At 46.2% G+C, this 17679-nt stretch overlaps 2 protein-coding genes and 1 pseudogene across 25 annotated transcripts in view; 1 reads left to right on the top strand and 2 right to left on the bottom strand.

Annotated features, from left to right (window-relative positions):
• LOC119172939 (uncharacterized) overlaps window positions 1–17679 on the top strand; it is a 1216589-nt gene that overhangs the window by 506871 nt on the left and 692039 nt on the right. For 14 of the 22 annotated variants that reach the window (XR_012894686.1, XR_012894685.1, XR_012894688.1 and 11 more), the window contains one exon: window positions 6265–6421. The exons of the other annotated variants lie outside the window; for them this stretch is intronic. Coding sequence is in view for 10 of the 14 variants with exons in the window: in XM_075891724.1 (XP_075747839.1) it covers window positions 6265–6421 (157 nt within the window). In the remaining 4 variants the exon portion in view is untranslated. The remainder of the gene's footprint in view (window positions 1–6264; window positions 6422–17679) is intronic. 22 annotated transcript variants of the gene reach the window in all.
• The window catches only part of LOC142813823 (uncharacterized), a 548512-nt gene that overhangs the window by 255796 nt on the left and 275037 nt on the right, over window positions 1–17679 (bottom strand). The gene's annotated exons all lie outside the window — the stretch shown is intronic.
• LOC142813822 (uncharacterized) lies at window positions 9632–15694 on the bottom strand (annotated as a pseudogene).

The raw sequence follows: 17679 nt of genomic DNA on the forward strand, positions 1-17679 counted from the left end.
TGCTGCCGTGCAATTAAGAGGCCGTTTTGATTCTATTGTGATTAACGGAAGGAACCGCACCTAGCAGAAGTCGAGCGCGGCGCTGCTGCGCAATTAAGAGGCCGTTTTAATTAACGGAATGAACCGCGCCTAGCACAATTCTAGGCGCGTTCTCTTGCTGTGTGCGCAGCTGTTCGATTAAGATATCGCGTCTCAGTATTAGGGATTACGGGGAAAACTTAATAGAGTTGCAGGAAGTGATGCGCTGCCCCCCTCCTCCCTTACTTTTCTTTTTTTTTTTCTCTCAGCTAACCGTGTAGCGTCGACCGCGCGCTACGACGGGGGACGGTACGCTTACCTTAGCTGCGTCAGCACAAGACATATCGTTCGGACTCGTATATACATGTGATGAATAAACGTTCCAAGGCTGGTTAATCGGAGTACATCGGATATGCTACAGCTATGTACGCCTGGAAGGCTGCTTTATCGAAGCAGATGGAGCGAATTGAGCGCGACATGCGCGTACCTGTAAATGGGACTCGGCCGACGAGCCATCGTCGCTTACAGGGCCCCACCCACAATAAGCACAAATTGTTTCTCAGCTCAAGAGCGCAGTATAAAACAATAGGGTGGGTACATAAGAATAAAATGGCATAATATGTCTCACTACACGCACATCACTCACGATATGGCAGGGATCCCTAAACGGGATATCAGCGAGCGATCACCTCCATTAATCGAAGGAAGGGTCTTTCACGTTGAGACACGCAAGGACCTAGTATGTCTCGAGAGGCAAAAAAAAGGAGCCTTGCCCCTGTCTACCCAGCATAGTGAGTGTCCCGCGGAGCTGGGACAGCTAGCTGTTTCCTGCAACCAATGTACCTGAAGTGTGGGTCTGCTCGTTTTTTTGCCAAGGCGATTGTACGTGACGACTTGCTGCATCCTGGGTCGCCATAATTGAGCCGAGGTCCTTGCGAATTCCCCATCACTCGGATGTCGGCGGCCGCTTCTGTGCTGTTCCCGACTGTCTGCAGGTCGAACTGCCGCTCGAAGCAATGGCGTCTTCCACAGTCCAATAACACGACGGCTCCTGAAATGGTTTGCACAACTAACCTTGCACAACTAACATTGCACAACTAAAACTTTGCACAACTATCGTTACGGCATTTCATAAGGATCACGATCCTAAAGCTTAGGGATTGCGACCAAGATAGGGAGCACCAAATAAGGAAATTTAAGAGGTTTACGTGAGCAAGTTTGGCCATGTGTCAACGCCCAATGCACCAAGGTGGAGTACGTGCCCTGGGTGATGTACTGTTTACGTGATACGTGGGTCACAGCACTAGCACATCATGTAGCATGATGTAATGTCGTTCACATTCTCGCGGAAGTCACCGTTGCTGTGGAGAAGAAGGGGCACCGAAGTGGAGTACGTGACCTAGGTGTTGTACGATTCGAGGCGTCTTCGCCTATCCCGCACTTTCACACATATGCTCGCATCGCGTCGGCGCCTTGACCCACCCCCTCTTTCTCCGCAGTCGCTCGCGTCGCTTCGGGTCGCCGCCATGTCAACCAACAGTCGAGGTACAAAAAGGTTTTTTTAATGTTTTTTATTTCAGGCGTCTTTGCTCACCCCCTCTTTCTCCGCAGACGCTCGCGTCGCCATGTCAACCAACGTTTGAGGTACAAAAAGGGTTTTTTATATGTTTTTTTTATTCCAGGCGTCTTTGCCCACCCCCTCTTTTTCTGCAGGTGCTCGCGTGGGGTTAGTGGCCCATCCACTCTTTCTCCGCAGATGCTCGTGCCACGTCGGCGCTGTGACCCACCCCCTCTTTCCCCGCTGATGCCTCATTACGTAGGCGCCCTGTCAACGTTAGAGCGCTCTATCCCCCTTTCACCTCATGACCCTTATAAAATGCCGTAATGTTAGCCATGCAAGCTACACTGTTATCAAATCAGGAAGCGTCTCGTCATAGCCACGCCATAGATAGACCCCAGCATTGTCGAAATCGCCGACATCATAAGGTACCCTGCCGCGAAAGAGGCCTTGCTTGAAATCGGACTTTCGCCTCCGCATCGCTTCGACCGGCAGTTCGACCTCAGGCAGCCGGAACAACAATGGGGCGGCCACCGACATCCGAGTACTGGGGTATTTGCAAGGATCCCTGCTTTAATCCAGGTGAGCCAGGATGCGGTGGAGAAGTCGTGACGTACAATTGCCCGGGAAAGAAAGGAAGCAGACCCACATTCAGGTACAATCGTTGCAGGAAACAGCTCTCCCAGCTCCACGGGACGCAGGCTCTGCAGGGTAGGCAGGGCCAAGGTTCCTTTTTTGCCTGTCAAGACGTACTTGGTCGTCCTAACGTAAAACTCTCTCGAAGCGAAATAATATGGCTCGCGTACGTCATGGTGAAAGGGTTCTCGTCAAGGAACACGAGAGAGCTTACAGAGAAGGAGTTTAAATTTAGCAACTCCACACGGACCGACTAAAAAAAATTATATCAGAGAAGTAGCACTCGAAGAGCTGCGTGCATAGCTGGTAATGGATGGAGTGGGCGAGGTCGTCCAAATCGACGAATGCTTGTTGAGGGGTCGGCGCAAGGCGAATCGAGGTCGCCTGCTGACAGGCGACTGTTCCTTCAAGGCGCCGCAACAATTACGGTGGCGTTTCTAACAAGGATCCGTGGATTTTCGGCGTGCTGCACGTATCCATGAAGGAGTTGAGGCTGTTTCAAGTGGATAAAAGGGATGCTGCCACCCTTGGTTCACACATTCTTACCGCGACGACTGTGTACAGCGACGAGTGGGCCGCGTACCAGTGCATACCCAGACTTGCTGATGCCAACGGAACACCGCTAAACTTGGACTGGCACACCGTGAACCACAGTGTCAACTTCGTTGATCCTACGACAGGCGCCAACACGCTAAGGATTAAAAGTGAATGGCAAAAGGCCAAGCGCCGTCTCGTGCGCAACAGCAACAAGACGACTACCTCACTTATGCCGTCTCACCTCGCCTGGCTTTGGTGGAGATCAATTAACGCACGTCCCAATGTGAAAGACCCTTTTCTTCGATTAATGGAGGTAATTGCTCGTCGGTATCTAGTTTAATTGTGATTAGCACGTAGTGAGACATATTGTCATTTTATTCTTATGTTTATGTTGTCATTATGTTGTATTATTAATATTGTCATTATTATGTTTATTATGTCATTTTATTATTATTGTATACTAAGCTCTCGAGCTGAGAAACAATACACAATCACTATTTGGAATTTCGGTAGTTCGTGCTTATTGTGGGTGGCGGGGGGGGGGGGCTGTAAGCGATGGTAACTTGTCCGCCGGGTCCAATTTACAGGTACGCGCAAGTCGCGCTTAATTTGCTCCATCTGCTTCGATAAAGCAGCCTTCCAGGTGTACATAGCTGTAGCATATCCGACATACCCCTATTAACCAGCTTTGGAACACTTATTCATCACATGTTTACACGAGTCCGAACGATATGTCTTGTGCTAACGCAGCTAGGGGAAACGTAGCGTCCCCCGTCGTAGCGCGCGGTCGACGCTACACGATCAGCTGAGACAAAAAAAAAGAAAAGTAAGGGGGGAGGGGGCAGCGCATCACCTCCTGCGACTCTATTCAGTTTTCCCCGTACTCCCTAATACTGAGACGCGATATCTTAATCGCACAGCTGCGCACACAGCAAGAGAACGTGCCTAGACTTGTGCAAGGCGCGGTTCATTCCGTTAATTAAAACCGCCAGCGTCGCTCATGCACTCGCGAAATGCACCGCGGATAGCACCAAACTCTTACGGAGAAGCCACAACTACAGAAGAAAAATTTCCAACGAAGAAATGCACCGCGGATAGCACCAAACTCTTACGGAGAAGCCACAACTACAAGAGGAAAATTTTAAGCCAAGTTTAGTGGCAGTCTGGCAACAACCACCCCAAAGTCTGGCAACAGATTTCAACGCCAAAAGGAACCTTGCAATTTTGACTCGGATCCGTCGGCCGCTACCTACGGGATCGTCGACTCATCTCCGATAAACAAACTTCTTGAAAGAAGAGCTAAATGCTGGACATGCAGTGCGACCATCGCTATTGAACAAGGTGAGTGTGAATATAGACTTGCGACGAAGCTGATTTCAGAGTGCCACAACTGTGGACTTGTTGACAGTGAGTGGAGCTCTGGAAGGGTACCCAGTCAGGCTAAACGCGCTGCATTTGAAGTGAATATTCGTGCCTCTCGTGCAGTGCAAAGCACAGGGAATGGCCAGGCAGCCCTAAACGACATCTTTTCTGTAATGGGAATTTCTCACAGGGGACTTCACCACAAAAGCTATCAGAGCCATTTGAAAAATAAACTGAATCCTGCAGCAACACGAGCTGCAGACAAGGTCCTCACTAATTGCGACATGTCAGTGAAAACATTATACCAAGATCTGTGCTTTGACAAACCAAGATCTGTGCTTTGACAACAAAATGATGGCACATGGATGACCAGAGGCCACCTGTCGCACATTTGTGTGGGTTTTCCTATAGAGCTGTTTTCTGGCTATGTTTTAGACTATGTTGTCCTGTCAAATTTTTGTGCCGGATGCAAGCCCACACCACCAAAGGAGCACTCAAATTACTTGATTTGGGAGTCATCGCACATCTGCTAGAAAAATACACAGTGCAAATCAGATCACATAAAAGCGGAGGCAGCAGTCACTCTTTGGCGCTCAATTTCCCATCACGGTTTGAGGTACACAGTGATGCTGTGTGATGGGGACAGTAGATCATTTCGTGCTGTTAAAGACTCATCAGTGTATGGTTTCAAACAGGTTCAAAAAGAGGACTGTATCAACCATATCCTAAAGCAAATGGGTTGCGCACTACACAATCTTGTTCAAAAGCATAAAGGTTCTAAGCGAAACACGCAAGTGGAAGAGGCCGCTTGACAGGTGATGTAGAGAAATTGTCGAGATCTTATGACTGGGCTCTGAAGTTCAATATTGGTGACGTAGATGTGATGCACCGGGCAGCCATGGCCACATATTATCATGTGACATCGTCTGATGAAAGGTCCAACCACACCTTGTACCCAAGTGCCGTGACTCATGGTGCAAGCAGAATGCTGCTGCTGCAAGGGGAGAACCGCTGCCAAGACACACTAACAACTTCTCACAAAATGTCCGTGTTGCACTACTTCCAGTATATAAGCGACTTTGTGACAAGGAGCTACTAAAACGCTGCCTAAGAGGCAGCGTTTTAGCACAAAATGCAAACGAGGCACTCCTGTCATATGGTCTCTAATGCCTAAAGAGAAGCATGCTTCACTCATAGCTGTTAAGACTGCAGTTGCTGAGGTCGTGATGCGGTTCAATTCAGGAATGGAAGAAGCCTCCACACGTATCCTCAAAGAACTTCAGCTAGAGCAAAACTCCATGAGCGAGCGACGGGCAGAAGAGAAGGATTCTCGTCGGATCACGAGTGCCGAGCGTAAGCGTTCAGCATCTTCCAGGTTCCTGCAACAAGCAAAGCGGCGGCATCGACAAAAGTGGGACAAGGACTACTTCCCTGGTGTTTTTTGAAGCATTTATATGCAAAGAGAAGCATTTTTGTTTGGGTAGAATTCCTTGAATATACAGAGCTTTGTTTTTTGCCATTTTCTCAATTTCAGTTTTTTGGCCACCTTTCATTCTTCTGACAAGCGCTTCTCAGCTTTGGTACACTGGAATTTGATCATTTTTGTCTTGCTGAGAAGCTGGATGCTTAGTGAGTGCACGAAATTGCCCTATGGGCCTTTAGGACACACTAAATGTTTAGAAAAAATAAAATAAAAAAATTATCGTTCCTTGATAATGGAAGGATGAACTTCTAAACTTCATAACTTTTGTTGTAGGAAAGCTAGAGCCATGAAACTTGCTTTTTGCACTTCTTGCTAATTGTAGAATGCAATGACATTTAATTCAGAAAGATGTGTGCTGCCATTTTACTAAAAAGGTGATCAAAATAACTTTTAAATAATGACTAATTAAAACAAGGTTGTTAAAGGGTACATAAAAACTGAGTTTTTATTTGACATCTGTACATGTAAATACACCATCTCATAAGTTTTCATCACCCTAGCTTAAATAATAAGATCCCTGAGGGCTAAGTGCCTCTTCCCCCCTCAAGGAAGAATTCGTCTTAACCGAGATTATCTCGTTTACTGTAGGTGCATTTAAACTTGAGAGCACCAGTCAGCTCCGCCTGTCACCAGTATGGCAAGTGTGAAACACTTGTTTATCGTTTGCCAGGTACATCACGGGGTGCTGAGGGAGGCCCACCTGAGGCGGAGCAGCCTAACCTGGACTGTCTCTGGCCTTCGGCTCCGGACCTCCAGCTAGATTGCCTTATCAGTGATGATGATGATGACAGCAGCAGCGTGGAGCTCGTCAGTGTGGAGCTTCCCAGGTGATAAGTGCTGATATTTGTGAATTGTGGAATTGATTTTCATTTATAATGGTGAACAAATGTGTGTATAACTTAGCAGACGGCATCATCGCATCATCGGTTTCCACACTTCTGGCAGCTCTCTGGCAGCAGAGCTAGCCAGAGAGTCAGCCAGGTAATTCTTGATGGGACAGAAAATAACGTCATGGTCATTTGTGTGGTGAACGCAAGACAACTTGAAGCTGCCCAAAGATTGCAAAATCGAATTCTGGGACAGCCAGTCTAAACATAAACTAACGCTGCCGTCGTGGCAGCAAACGAAACATTCTGCCCCGTGTTTTCTGCCCCGTGGTTTCTGCCCCGAAACATTCTGCCCCGTGGTTTCGAAACATTCTGCCCCTTTTCGAGAGGCGCGAACGCTTCCCGCCAGCACGCAAGCCCGCATCAGCATCGCGAGCTACCCAACCGCTCTATCCCCTCAAAAGACCGCCAAAACGGAGTAGCTAATGGCGCCTGCGTGTCTGGGCAACCGGCGGGGGAGGGGGGGGGGAGTTGGCGCTAGCAAGGCAGTCGCGACGCCAGAGTCCCAGATGTGGGAGAGGGAGGGAGTCGCCGTTGGCTTGGAACCCGTGTAAGAAAGGTGTCCTTGACGTCGACGCGGCAGTCCTTCCGAACGGTGGCGTACGGCATATATCTGCACTCGGTGTCTCTCGGTCCCTCGTGTCGACGTGCGTGTCCGTCGCGAAGTCGGCAGTCATCGAGGTCAACCCTAGTGCGGCCTGCGCTTCGTGTTGGGACGGATTATTCGCTGTGTTCGCTTCGTGCACCGAAGCGGTGTCTGGGGAAGCTGGCACGACGACATTGTTTTCTTTGGAGGAGCCGATCGTTGGTCCGGTGAGTGATAAAGATCCATTCTGATCGGCATGAAGGTGCGATTTCCAGTGACTTCTTTCTTTGTACGCTAAATTTCTGCTTGATGAAATTGGTACTCTCTAAAGAGCAAAAGTGACTGTCTGCAGGAAACTTCGTTCTTGTTAAAGAGATTAACTAAATATACGAACAGTGGAACCTATAAGTAGTTACAGCGTAACTACGGAAGCAACCAACAAGGACAGAAAAAGCGCTGACTTAGAAAAGTGATTTATAGCGGAGTGGTGTACATGTATAGGTGAAAAAAGAATGGGCACGCGTAGAAGGGTGTAGTTAACCACCACTGCGATACAATGTGAACAAAACTTTTGTCTGTTTCTACGTGCTAGCGGGCGTTGGCCGACCGTTTGGTACCGCTCGGACTCTCAACGTCTGTCTGCTCTGACGACAGTGGGGCGGCGAGCCAGTCGCCGTGCACGGAGTGTATAATGCAGGGGTGCACCAGCTGCGCCTATTGTACCAATTTGATACAATTTCCGTTTTTTACGCCTACTTGCGCCACGCTACTTCCTAATGCCCAGCCAGCCTCAAAATTTTCTCAGGTGCGCCAATTTCGGGGACAAATGGAGGTCACGCCAGCCACCTGCAGTTTGCGGCATCAGAAAAAGCACGCAGACCCTAACTTAAAATATGACGAGAAAATAACAACGCTGTGCGCCCATTGGTCCGTTGACTGCAGTGGATACCTATCGGTGGGGCGACGGAACCTCAAGAGAAAAGTGCATTGTTGTAGCGACCAACGCATCTCGTGAAATGTATATTTCCTAGCCTGAAAACGTGGCTATGGCTTGTTAAGAACTAAAGCTGGAAACATATACGCCACGTTTTTCTCGCGCGAACAAGCTCAACGTGCAGTGAACGCCACGAATTCTTTTTTTTTTTGTCTTGGAAGTTGTGTCGTCCTGGCCACGGTCCTGGCGATTGATAGCCGGTAGGGTGACCGGGCCCGCGCTGTTACTTTACCTCGTCGATCGCGCTCTGCAAGGAAGACGAGCGAGGTGCTGTTTGGCGTTGCATAAATCAGTTGCCAGAGTTAGGGGTGGATGTTGCCAGACTGCTCTCAAATTTGGCAGAGAAATTTGCTCCTGTTGTTGTGACTTCTCCGTGAGGTGAGGTCGCAAGTGCATGAGGGACCCTTGCCGAACGCGGCAAGGGACGCTGGCCGTTTTGATTAACAATGAACTGCGCCTCACAGACGTCGGGACGCGTTATCTTGCTGTGTGTGCTGCTGTGCAATTAAAAGATTGTGTCTCTACGTTAGGGAAGCAACGATGCGGCGTCCGCCGTGCATTTTGCGAGTGCGTGTGCGATGAAGCTGTTCGCGACTGCATTAGCGGCGCTGGGCGTTTTATTTAACGGAATGAACCGTGCCTTACAGAAGTCGGGGCGCGTTCTCTTGCTGGGTGCGCAGCTGTGCAATCAAGAGATGGCGTCTCAGTATTAGAGACGACGGGTAAAACTGAATTTAGTCGCAGCAGGTGGGGCGCTGCCCCCCCCTTTTTCACAGCTGATCGTGCCGCGTCGACGGCGGGCCACCACGGGGACGCTACACTTCCCCTAGTTTGGTGGGGGGGGGGGGTGCGCATTACCTGCTGCGACTCTATTCTCTTTTTCCCGTCGTCCTTAATACTTGGACTCTTCGATTTTTGACTTCTGGCTACCCGCGGGCTGCCAGAGACAGCCAGAGCGCGCTCGTTTTTCTCGGGCTGCCCCCCCCCCCCCGGCTCACCTCCGGCTGGCGTTCGTTTTTCTCGGGTTGACGTTCTGGCGACCCGCGGGGATCCTGAGGGTCGCCAGACGCTCCCAGGACAAGTTACTCGTGGAAGCTTTCTGGAAGGTTTTGGGCAGGTTTCGGGTACCAGAAGCCGGAAAGGTATGATGCGCGCTCGGTGCCATCTTTGTGAGGGCTCGATGTATTGTACTGTGGGCGCTTGAGGACTGCGCCTTCGCTTGTCATTACGCGTGGTGTTATCTTCTAAAGCCTATTCCGCCTTGCGAGATGAGGCGATTACGAGTGGCGGCGAGTGTTTGAAGCTAGTGTTGATCGCATTTGTTATGTTTCCCGCGAAGCTCCCTCCTGTAAACAATGCGGTGAACTGTTGCCTGTTGACTGCGTCGTGCACATGCCTTAAAAGTTATGTACGTAGTAAACCTTCGTACGCACGCATGGTGACAACTTCGGAGCAATTTTTTTTTCGTAGTAGTCGTCGTTTGTGAAGCTGTGCCTGCTTTCTGTGCACTTAGGGAAGACGATTGCGATCGAACTACCCAAGTAGCATAAATACGTTATGATAATGTTACTTTTACGTTCAGCTTCAATGTTGAAACAATATTGTTAATGTCATTGAAACTAAATGTTCTGCTAACGTTCTGAATAAAGGTAGCGATACTGTAGATAGTGCCATTGTAGTCCTTCGATGGTATATGTTGTCACCTGCTGCCTGCTTGCACATGACCGAACTTCAAAATTTAAAGCTTTTGACCCCTTCGTTGCTGTTCGTGGCCCCCGCACGGCAACCACTTAATTGTTTTTCGCACCTGTATCATGACAGTGGCACAAATCAGAAGAATAACCTCCACGCTGGTCGCCACTATTTTAGGGCCCGACGGACTCTCCACACACATGAAAACTCATTGCATACTTTTGCCAACTTCTCTTTCAATCTGTTGCTCACTGTGCTTGCACATCCAGGGAAATACCGAGGGGCCCTGGTGGCTGCTTTATATGGCCGCTAATGTGAGTGAGGGCAAGGATGGTTACTGGTGATCCCTACAAGTCGCAACACAGATGTGCTCTGAAACTACATCTTGAAAGAGCATGTTAGCTTCAGTCGCGGGATCGAATCCCGGCTGCGGCGGCTGCATTTTCGATGGAGGCAGAAATGTTGGAGGTCCGTGTGCTTGGATTTGAGTGCACGTTAAAGAACCCCAGTACAACACTGGGTTAAAGAACCCAGTACAACAAAACCTTGTCTACCAGGTAAGCAGCAGCACTTTGACTTGATCTCCTTGATTGACCATACTGCATTGACTGCTGAAAGGTCCGAAGCCTGGGAAGCATGGAGCTCAGTTGTCCCCACAATACCAGCATAAAATTGGGTCAGTTGCTTGAAAAATCTAGCAGATATCTTTACATCAACACTATCTGATAAAATATTTCTTGCAATCACAACGTTCTCGTCTTTCATAAGAAGACATGAGTCAGCAGTGTTGGCTTAAATAACTACATCTGAAAAAGCTATGCAGTGAAACTGTTGTCCCTGAAAACTTGGAGGAGTAGGTCCAGAATCATGTGGCTTTTGCAAAGTTACTTGCTTTTCTGGGAGTGCTGTTTTGAACACGTCACTCTGACTGCGCTCACACAAGCGATTCACGACTTGCTGAAGTGGTCGATTTGGAGATTTCAAGTCACGCTTCAATTGACCCAAAAAGTTTTCAAACGGTAATGCTGAAACTGAGTCAAGACGGCCAAACTTCTGCACATCATCAGGAAGGTGTACAAGTGCATGTACATTGTACACGTAAACACCCTCCCCATAAAGACGTCCAGCATCAGTGACAAACCCTCGGGGAAGATTTTTGGCAAAGTTTAAGTGCAGGTGGCAAAGCTCAGGGCTTGCGAGGATAGACAAAGTCACACTCAGCTTCATGAAATGCTGGTAATAACATTTTTCAATTTGCCCTGATAGTACCAAAGGTCCAAAGTAGAATAAAAAGTTTCGAAACTCTGTGGCCTTCCATCTTTCCAGTTCGCAAAGACTTCGGGGCTTACGGGCCATTTCCCGAGGTGTGCTTCTGCAAACTTATTAGCATCTCTGATATTTCATTCTGCACACGTACTGGAACCTTTGACCTATGAGGTACTCCATAGACCCAGTAGTGAAGTGTTTCCTTACAACCCCTAGGCACACAAGGTGCATGTAATCCAGTGTAAAATCGCTAACCATGCCAATTTTTAACTCGGTCAGTGGTGAGTGTCCACAATGGTGCTTTTCCTGATCTTAGTTCGGAAATGCTTCATCAGTTTGCAGTGGATCATTGAGCTCTGGAAGGATTACTTTCCGAGAGCTTTTGGAATAGACTCCTTCTTGAGCGCATCTCTCGCAACTGTAATAGCCCCCATGGCCTTTGATGCACTTCAAGAATGCACTAGCAAGTGCATCACAGACAAATGCACGTACTTGAAATGTAAACTTTTTGTCACCAAGAGTGAAGCCTTCCATTTCCAGCATGCTCACTTTTGCAATAAAATCACACAAGTAGTCCTGCAGGCTCTCAGGTTTTGTGTTTCCAACAAACAAGGCAATGACAAATGGCTTGACATCACTGGACTCAACAGATGCCAATATTGGCCAGAACTGTTTGATCGAATTTTTTGCAATGGCAAGCCCATCAATACTTATCAGAAGTGCAATGGTATCACTTGTCATGCTGCCTGCTTGTATTATTTGTTCTAATGTTGATTTAATACCAAAGTAGTGGTATAAACCAGATGTCTCCATTTTTCTTAACGCGCAAGACCTCGGTGTCCCCATTAGGGTTCGAGAATCACTGGGTAACTCCGGGTGGTGCTTCTTCAATATTTTCAGCAGCAGCGTTAGATGAGATGCACAAGCTTTAGTTTCACAGGCCCAAGCTGCCAGCTCGCTGGCCAAGCTCGGCTGTTCTTCATAAGTTGTTTCAAACTCAACTTCTGCTACACTGCTGGCCAATCTTGGCTGTTCTACAGCTGACGTGCTTGCAAAAGCATTTGTAGGGTTGACATGCTCTTGAATTTAAGCCTTCGTGACATCACCGCTTTATTGTCTTCTTTATCGTTTGCAAAATTCTTATCCTGTTCGGAAAAAGATGAAGTTGCAATGTCTGCGAAGTGTTTGTGCACACATTCAGCAACTCTGCTTTTTCTCTGCCGGTCGCCGACATCTTGTAAATGTCTCCAGTACCGTTTCATATCTGCATATGATATAGCGAGTGTTTTCAATTTAAGTTCACACAACGAAAGCTAATAACTACTGCAGTAACACGAGCTAAAATGGTGATAATATGGCAAGCCATAGAGAAGGTGTACTCAGGATTAATTTTGGCCAGCTGGGAATCTTTTGTGTGGACTGAAATGTATAGCTTCGCTTGTATTTAGCCTCTTCGCGATGCGGTGGCCGTGGCCTCGACTTTATTAGCATGACAGCTGATATACAGCCACGGAGGGTAAAGGGAGAAGTTCAGGGGAAAATTAAAGCTTGAAGACATGAAAAATTTGCGAAAATGGGGTGTCGTTGTAGCGAACGTTTCGAGAAGCGGATTTGTTTCAGCCTGGCAAAACCTTTCAAAATGTTGGCTCCAACTACACCCCGTGTGCAATCATTTCTGCTCTTCACAACTTAAAGGTTATGCAAATGTCAGAAGAGTACTCCTGGTCACAATCAAGCCCGATCATTTCTCAATCGCAAAACCGGTTACACAAGAGCGCTTTTGATCGCAAACAATTGACCAATGCATTGCGTTACAGCCTGATCCGAATCGAGTTTGGCGCAGACATCGCACAAATAGCAATTGGACCTGATCGCGATTTAAACATACTGTACCGGTGTCGCACAAACAGTTAAGATCACAAAAAGGGCCGATCTGGGTGAGGCTTAAGCCGGATCAGGTGCTGCTACTTTGACACCTCCAATTGCTATCAGCCCCTATCGCAACGCGATCCAACTTTCAGATTGCGCTGCGCCAAACTCGATCCGCGGATTGGTTTTTGTATCATCGTGGTTACGACCTACGGGGCCGGTCAAAATTCATAGGCCACTATTCCATGTATTCCACGGCAGCGTGGCCTGCGAGTTGCTATATCTCCATTATTTAACACAATTTCAAGGTGCACATGACAGAAACGGTGTGAAATCTGGTATTGGCTCTTGTTGAAATATTGTTGCACAAAAGCAGACTACACACAGAGAACACACAACATGACCACTCATGTTGAATGTTCTTACTTCTCTGTTTTCTTTTATGCACTGCAATTTAAACAGCCAGACTACTTTCACTGTGATGTCCTTATGTTTGACTTTGTATAGTTTTAATAATAATATTATTGGGAAATTTACATGCCAAAACCACAATATGAATATTAGCGCACTGTAGCAGAGAGCTTTAGGAATTTCAACTATCTGGTGTTCTTAAACAACGTTGCACCGCACCATTGTCGGAAAGCTTAACTCGAATGCTCCGTAGCGTGTCTTGGACTGGTTTGACTGAGGGCCAGCTGCGAAACACTGGGCACTGCTGCCAAGATAATAGCTCGTTAAGCTTAGATTGTATGTCGACATGCATGCGTAACACCTCGGCAACAAAACTCAAAGCTGCGTGGCGCTGGTGTCAACCTAACTGCTTCAGGACATCTTGTGGAGCATTCGAGCTAAGCTTACTGATGACTGTACTTGGGCTTCTGGCATTTTGCCTTTGTCAAATTGAGCTGTAGCTTTGACTGCTGATGTTGAGACGGTGAATGAAAACCAGCCAGAATGAGGAGCATTCTTTACATGCTCACGTTACCATACTTGTTAGGAACAGTAATTCTTACTGAGATGAGAAATGTTTGGACATGATAACTATAAAGCCCCATAAAAATATGTCAGATTCTAGTGGCTGTAGAAACTATACACGATATTTATATTGCTTCTAATGCAGTGACATACAAGAATTGGCAAAGCTTGTTGCTAAGCCGCTCAAGGCTTCAAACAGCAAAACTGGACGATTGTGAGGACTTATCTGGTTGCTTCTAGGCTTTAGCTAGGTGATGCTAGGTTGTTTTTACGTTGATTCTTAGATCAGAGAAGCCCATAGACAGTCACAGGCACGACACGGTTATTCAAATTCCCGAGATAGAAACTTGCCCTGAAACTGAGCGTCCACACCTCTCGTAGACTGACAGGCATTTCTTCAGCACAGGCCTGTTGCTTCGGTGTGTTCTCGCCGCTGCTGTTGCCTTTCTCATTTCCTAGTATTTTCTCATAGGGGCTTAGGGGCCTTCGGTTTACTGTTACTTTGAAGCGATTTGTTGGGCTAACTGTTGCCTTCATCATTCTTAGTGGACCGGAGGCGAGTAGTGAGATTTTCCTAATTTCTGTCAAACATACCTATTTATTATGATGATAGTTTTCTGGTAGGCTGCACAGAGGCACATACCTGTTACAATATTAGTTTTCTGCCACCGACTCGTGATTTCCTAAACAGCTTCGCTGATAGAAGTCTAAAGGATTGCAAAAGCTTGGTGAGGTCATGCTATGATGTAGTCTTTCAATTATGTTGTGTCTTGTTTTTTAAGAATTACCAGAACCTAAACGTCTTCTGAAGTAAAATAGTTAACAATACTTACAAAGCTTCTGGCTATTTTCATGATAACTTGCATTTTGCCCCTCCATGAGTCGAATTTTTGAGTTTACAAAACATGAATTGGCCCAAAATTAATCATCTGCAGTTTGAACACAGCCCAAATCAAGTCTATGGAACTTGACCTAAACCATGAAGTTATATTAATCTGTTCCAACTACTCTACTGTTACTCGTACTGTACCAGCTATTGTCTTAGATAAGGACTAACCCAGGCGTATATAATGTATACCTACAATGCACAATCACTAGAATGTACTTGTAGTACGGAATGCATACATTTCAATATAACTTCCAAACTGCTCATCATACTTCAGCCCACAGTCATTACCAGAAGGCTGTCGACCTACCTTTTGTTTGCACCATGACCCACTGTCACTCTTTTGCTAGACCACCCAGGACTGGAACGGTCTTTCCAAGAGCATCACCATCATTCAAACTCGGATAGCTTTAGCGAAGCCTTAGCATCTTTGTTTTATTTACTATAATCGTTTGGCTCATTACCGCATGTAAAGCATTGGGACCTCATTAAAGAAATTGCATTACTGTTTGGACAACCGTTTGTGAGTCACCAGTGTTCTTGCAAATCAGCAGAGGCATGCAAATTCAAAGCATCATTTGCCCAAGCCACACCAGCACTTTCCCACCGCATGGCGACCCCCCCCCCCCCCCCCCGCGAAGACTTGACTCATTCATGCCGACGTCCATGGTAGTTTGGCTATTAAAATACACACCATAGTGATGTGTGAGAAACTTGAAAGCTACTACAAATACATGACCAAAAGACAGCTGTGCATGACATTTCAGGCAGTAAAACCAGTTCATAAGCATGCCTAGAATAGTTGCTATATCAATTGAAGAATAGCCACGGATGATTGACTGCACTATATGTTATTGTAACTATCATTATCTGGTGTCACTTAGGAAAAACCAATTTCATTTCTTAAATGAAATAATGTTTTCTCTGTACTTCATGAAATATTTCTCTGCAGCTAAATTTCTTGTTAATGGGCATTTTCGGCAAATAATGGTGGTAAAATATTTCATGAACATTGCTAGAATGTTTACCTGTCAGGTTGAATTTTTTGTGCAATTTAAACATTTCTTTAATGCTTGAAATATAACATTCAATGTTCAATGTTTTGTTTGAATGTTGCACTAATGTTCCACATTCAATGGTATTTTAACAGTGTATTTCTAATATATATTTAACATTTTACAAACAACAAAGAACATTATACGTTTCATGTAAAATGTTCAGACAATGTTGTTTTGAAAACACAAGACGTTTGTTCAACATTCGCAACAAAAATACAACATTACTTTAATGTATTGTGCTACCTGGGCGGTAGTGAAATGATATAGTGTTATGAGCGGAATTTAACAATTTTTTCATCCTGTTTTTTTAAGGATATGGCTGCAATTCCAGGATTACATCGATTAAGCATATAAGAGTTTAGTGTTCCTATCTTCTGTATATATCGCATCACCACCCATGTGTGTGTCAGTATGTAAGCGACAAGCTGAGCTCGTTAGTTCGAATTATAATTAAGTTTTTTGTAATGATAAAGAGCATTTGGCCATCTCTTATGTGCATTTATTCCCATAATTTTAGCAATAGTGTCCGTACCACTGCTTCTTTTCGGCTAGCTCGTCCAAACAGAGGTGCGTACTTCAAAACTTTCATTTGCAAACCAATCTTATCTGTATGTCTCATCTTCCTTATCATATCCTTTGAATTTTTTGATGAGGAAGTTCCCAAGTCATCATTGTAGTTATATTTTGCCCTTATTACTGTTTCTGTACCCATAGTGACCATTTGGGGCACAAGAAAGATAAGCAGGGCGAAAGGAAACTCTGAGGTTGATTTGTGAATGCTCTCTTCATTTGTTCAGGAAGCATGTTAATTTAAGGCAAGACCACATAAACAATGAAAGAAGTCTTAAGGTAGCATTGTGAATATGGGCCTTAAGACAGTGAGAAAGGTATTGTAATGCAATATGTTATTTGGAACCGTCTGGATATTATTGGCATTTCCAAGTGTTGAAGTCTTAAACGATCTTCGCAATGTGGTACATGTGTAAGCACACAATAAACAAAGTCTAAGGGGGGGGGGGGGGGGGAGAACTGTGCACAAAAGTCCGTTCACTCATGCACTTCAAAAGTGAAAAGGCTTTTTCAGCGATTTTCAAATCACTTAGTCAAACAGTGACAACACCCTCAATCTCGTTCAGAGCAACAGGATTTCAACCTAAGGAACATTTTAAAATGTGATAGCAGATCCTGTGTCGCAATTTTATGAGTCGGCTTGTTCCATTCCAGTTTCGGCAAATACTGAACAGTGGCATGGGCGAAACCCTCATGCACATTTTTTTAAGAGAAAGCTTGCGTGTCCGTTGCACTTTTTATACTGTGCCTGCTTGGTATTGTTTTGCATTCCGTCTTAACCCTCCCCCCATCAAAGAAAAAAAAGTATTACGTGGGCCTTTTACTACCTTCATGGTGAGTTAGTACAAGTTGCAAAACCAAGAGATCCGTTACCTAAGCTTTCAGCATTTATGGAAACAGCGTCACTTTTGACCATGCTGGCCATGAAGGACCAATTTCTCTCTCCTGGTAGTCAGAGCGCCCAGTGGAACCACTCTTCGGGCCATGTCAAGGGCCAACCAAAGGCAAGTGCCCAAAAAGAGTGGCCAGTGTTTCTGGGCACTGTCTTGAAGTTTAAGCCACATTATTAGACTGTTGTGAGCAAGGAAGCGTGTGGTTTACTCGTGGTGCACACATTTTCTTCTCGGAGGCGAGCTGGAAGTAGTTATGCATGGACTAAGTGCATGTTAGAGAACCTTATGTGGTTGAAATTAATCCCAAGTCTCATACTGTCGCAAGTCCTACAGTCGTATTATGGTTCGGACATGTGAAACCCTTGAATGTATAGTAGGCATGGGGCGGATTGACTGACTGCGAGACAAG

This window comes from Rhipicephalus microplus, chromosome 4, assembly GCF_043290135.1.
Source record: "Rhipicephalus microplus isolate Deutch F79 chromosome 4, USDA_Rmic, whole genome shotgun sequence".
Classification (NCBI taxonomy): Eukaryota; Metazoa; Arthropoda; class Arachnida; order Ixodida; family Ixodidae; genus Rhipicephalus; species Rhipicephalus microplus.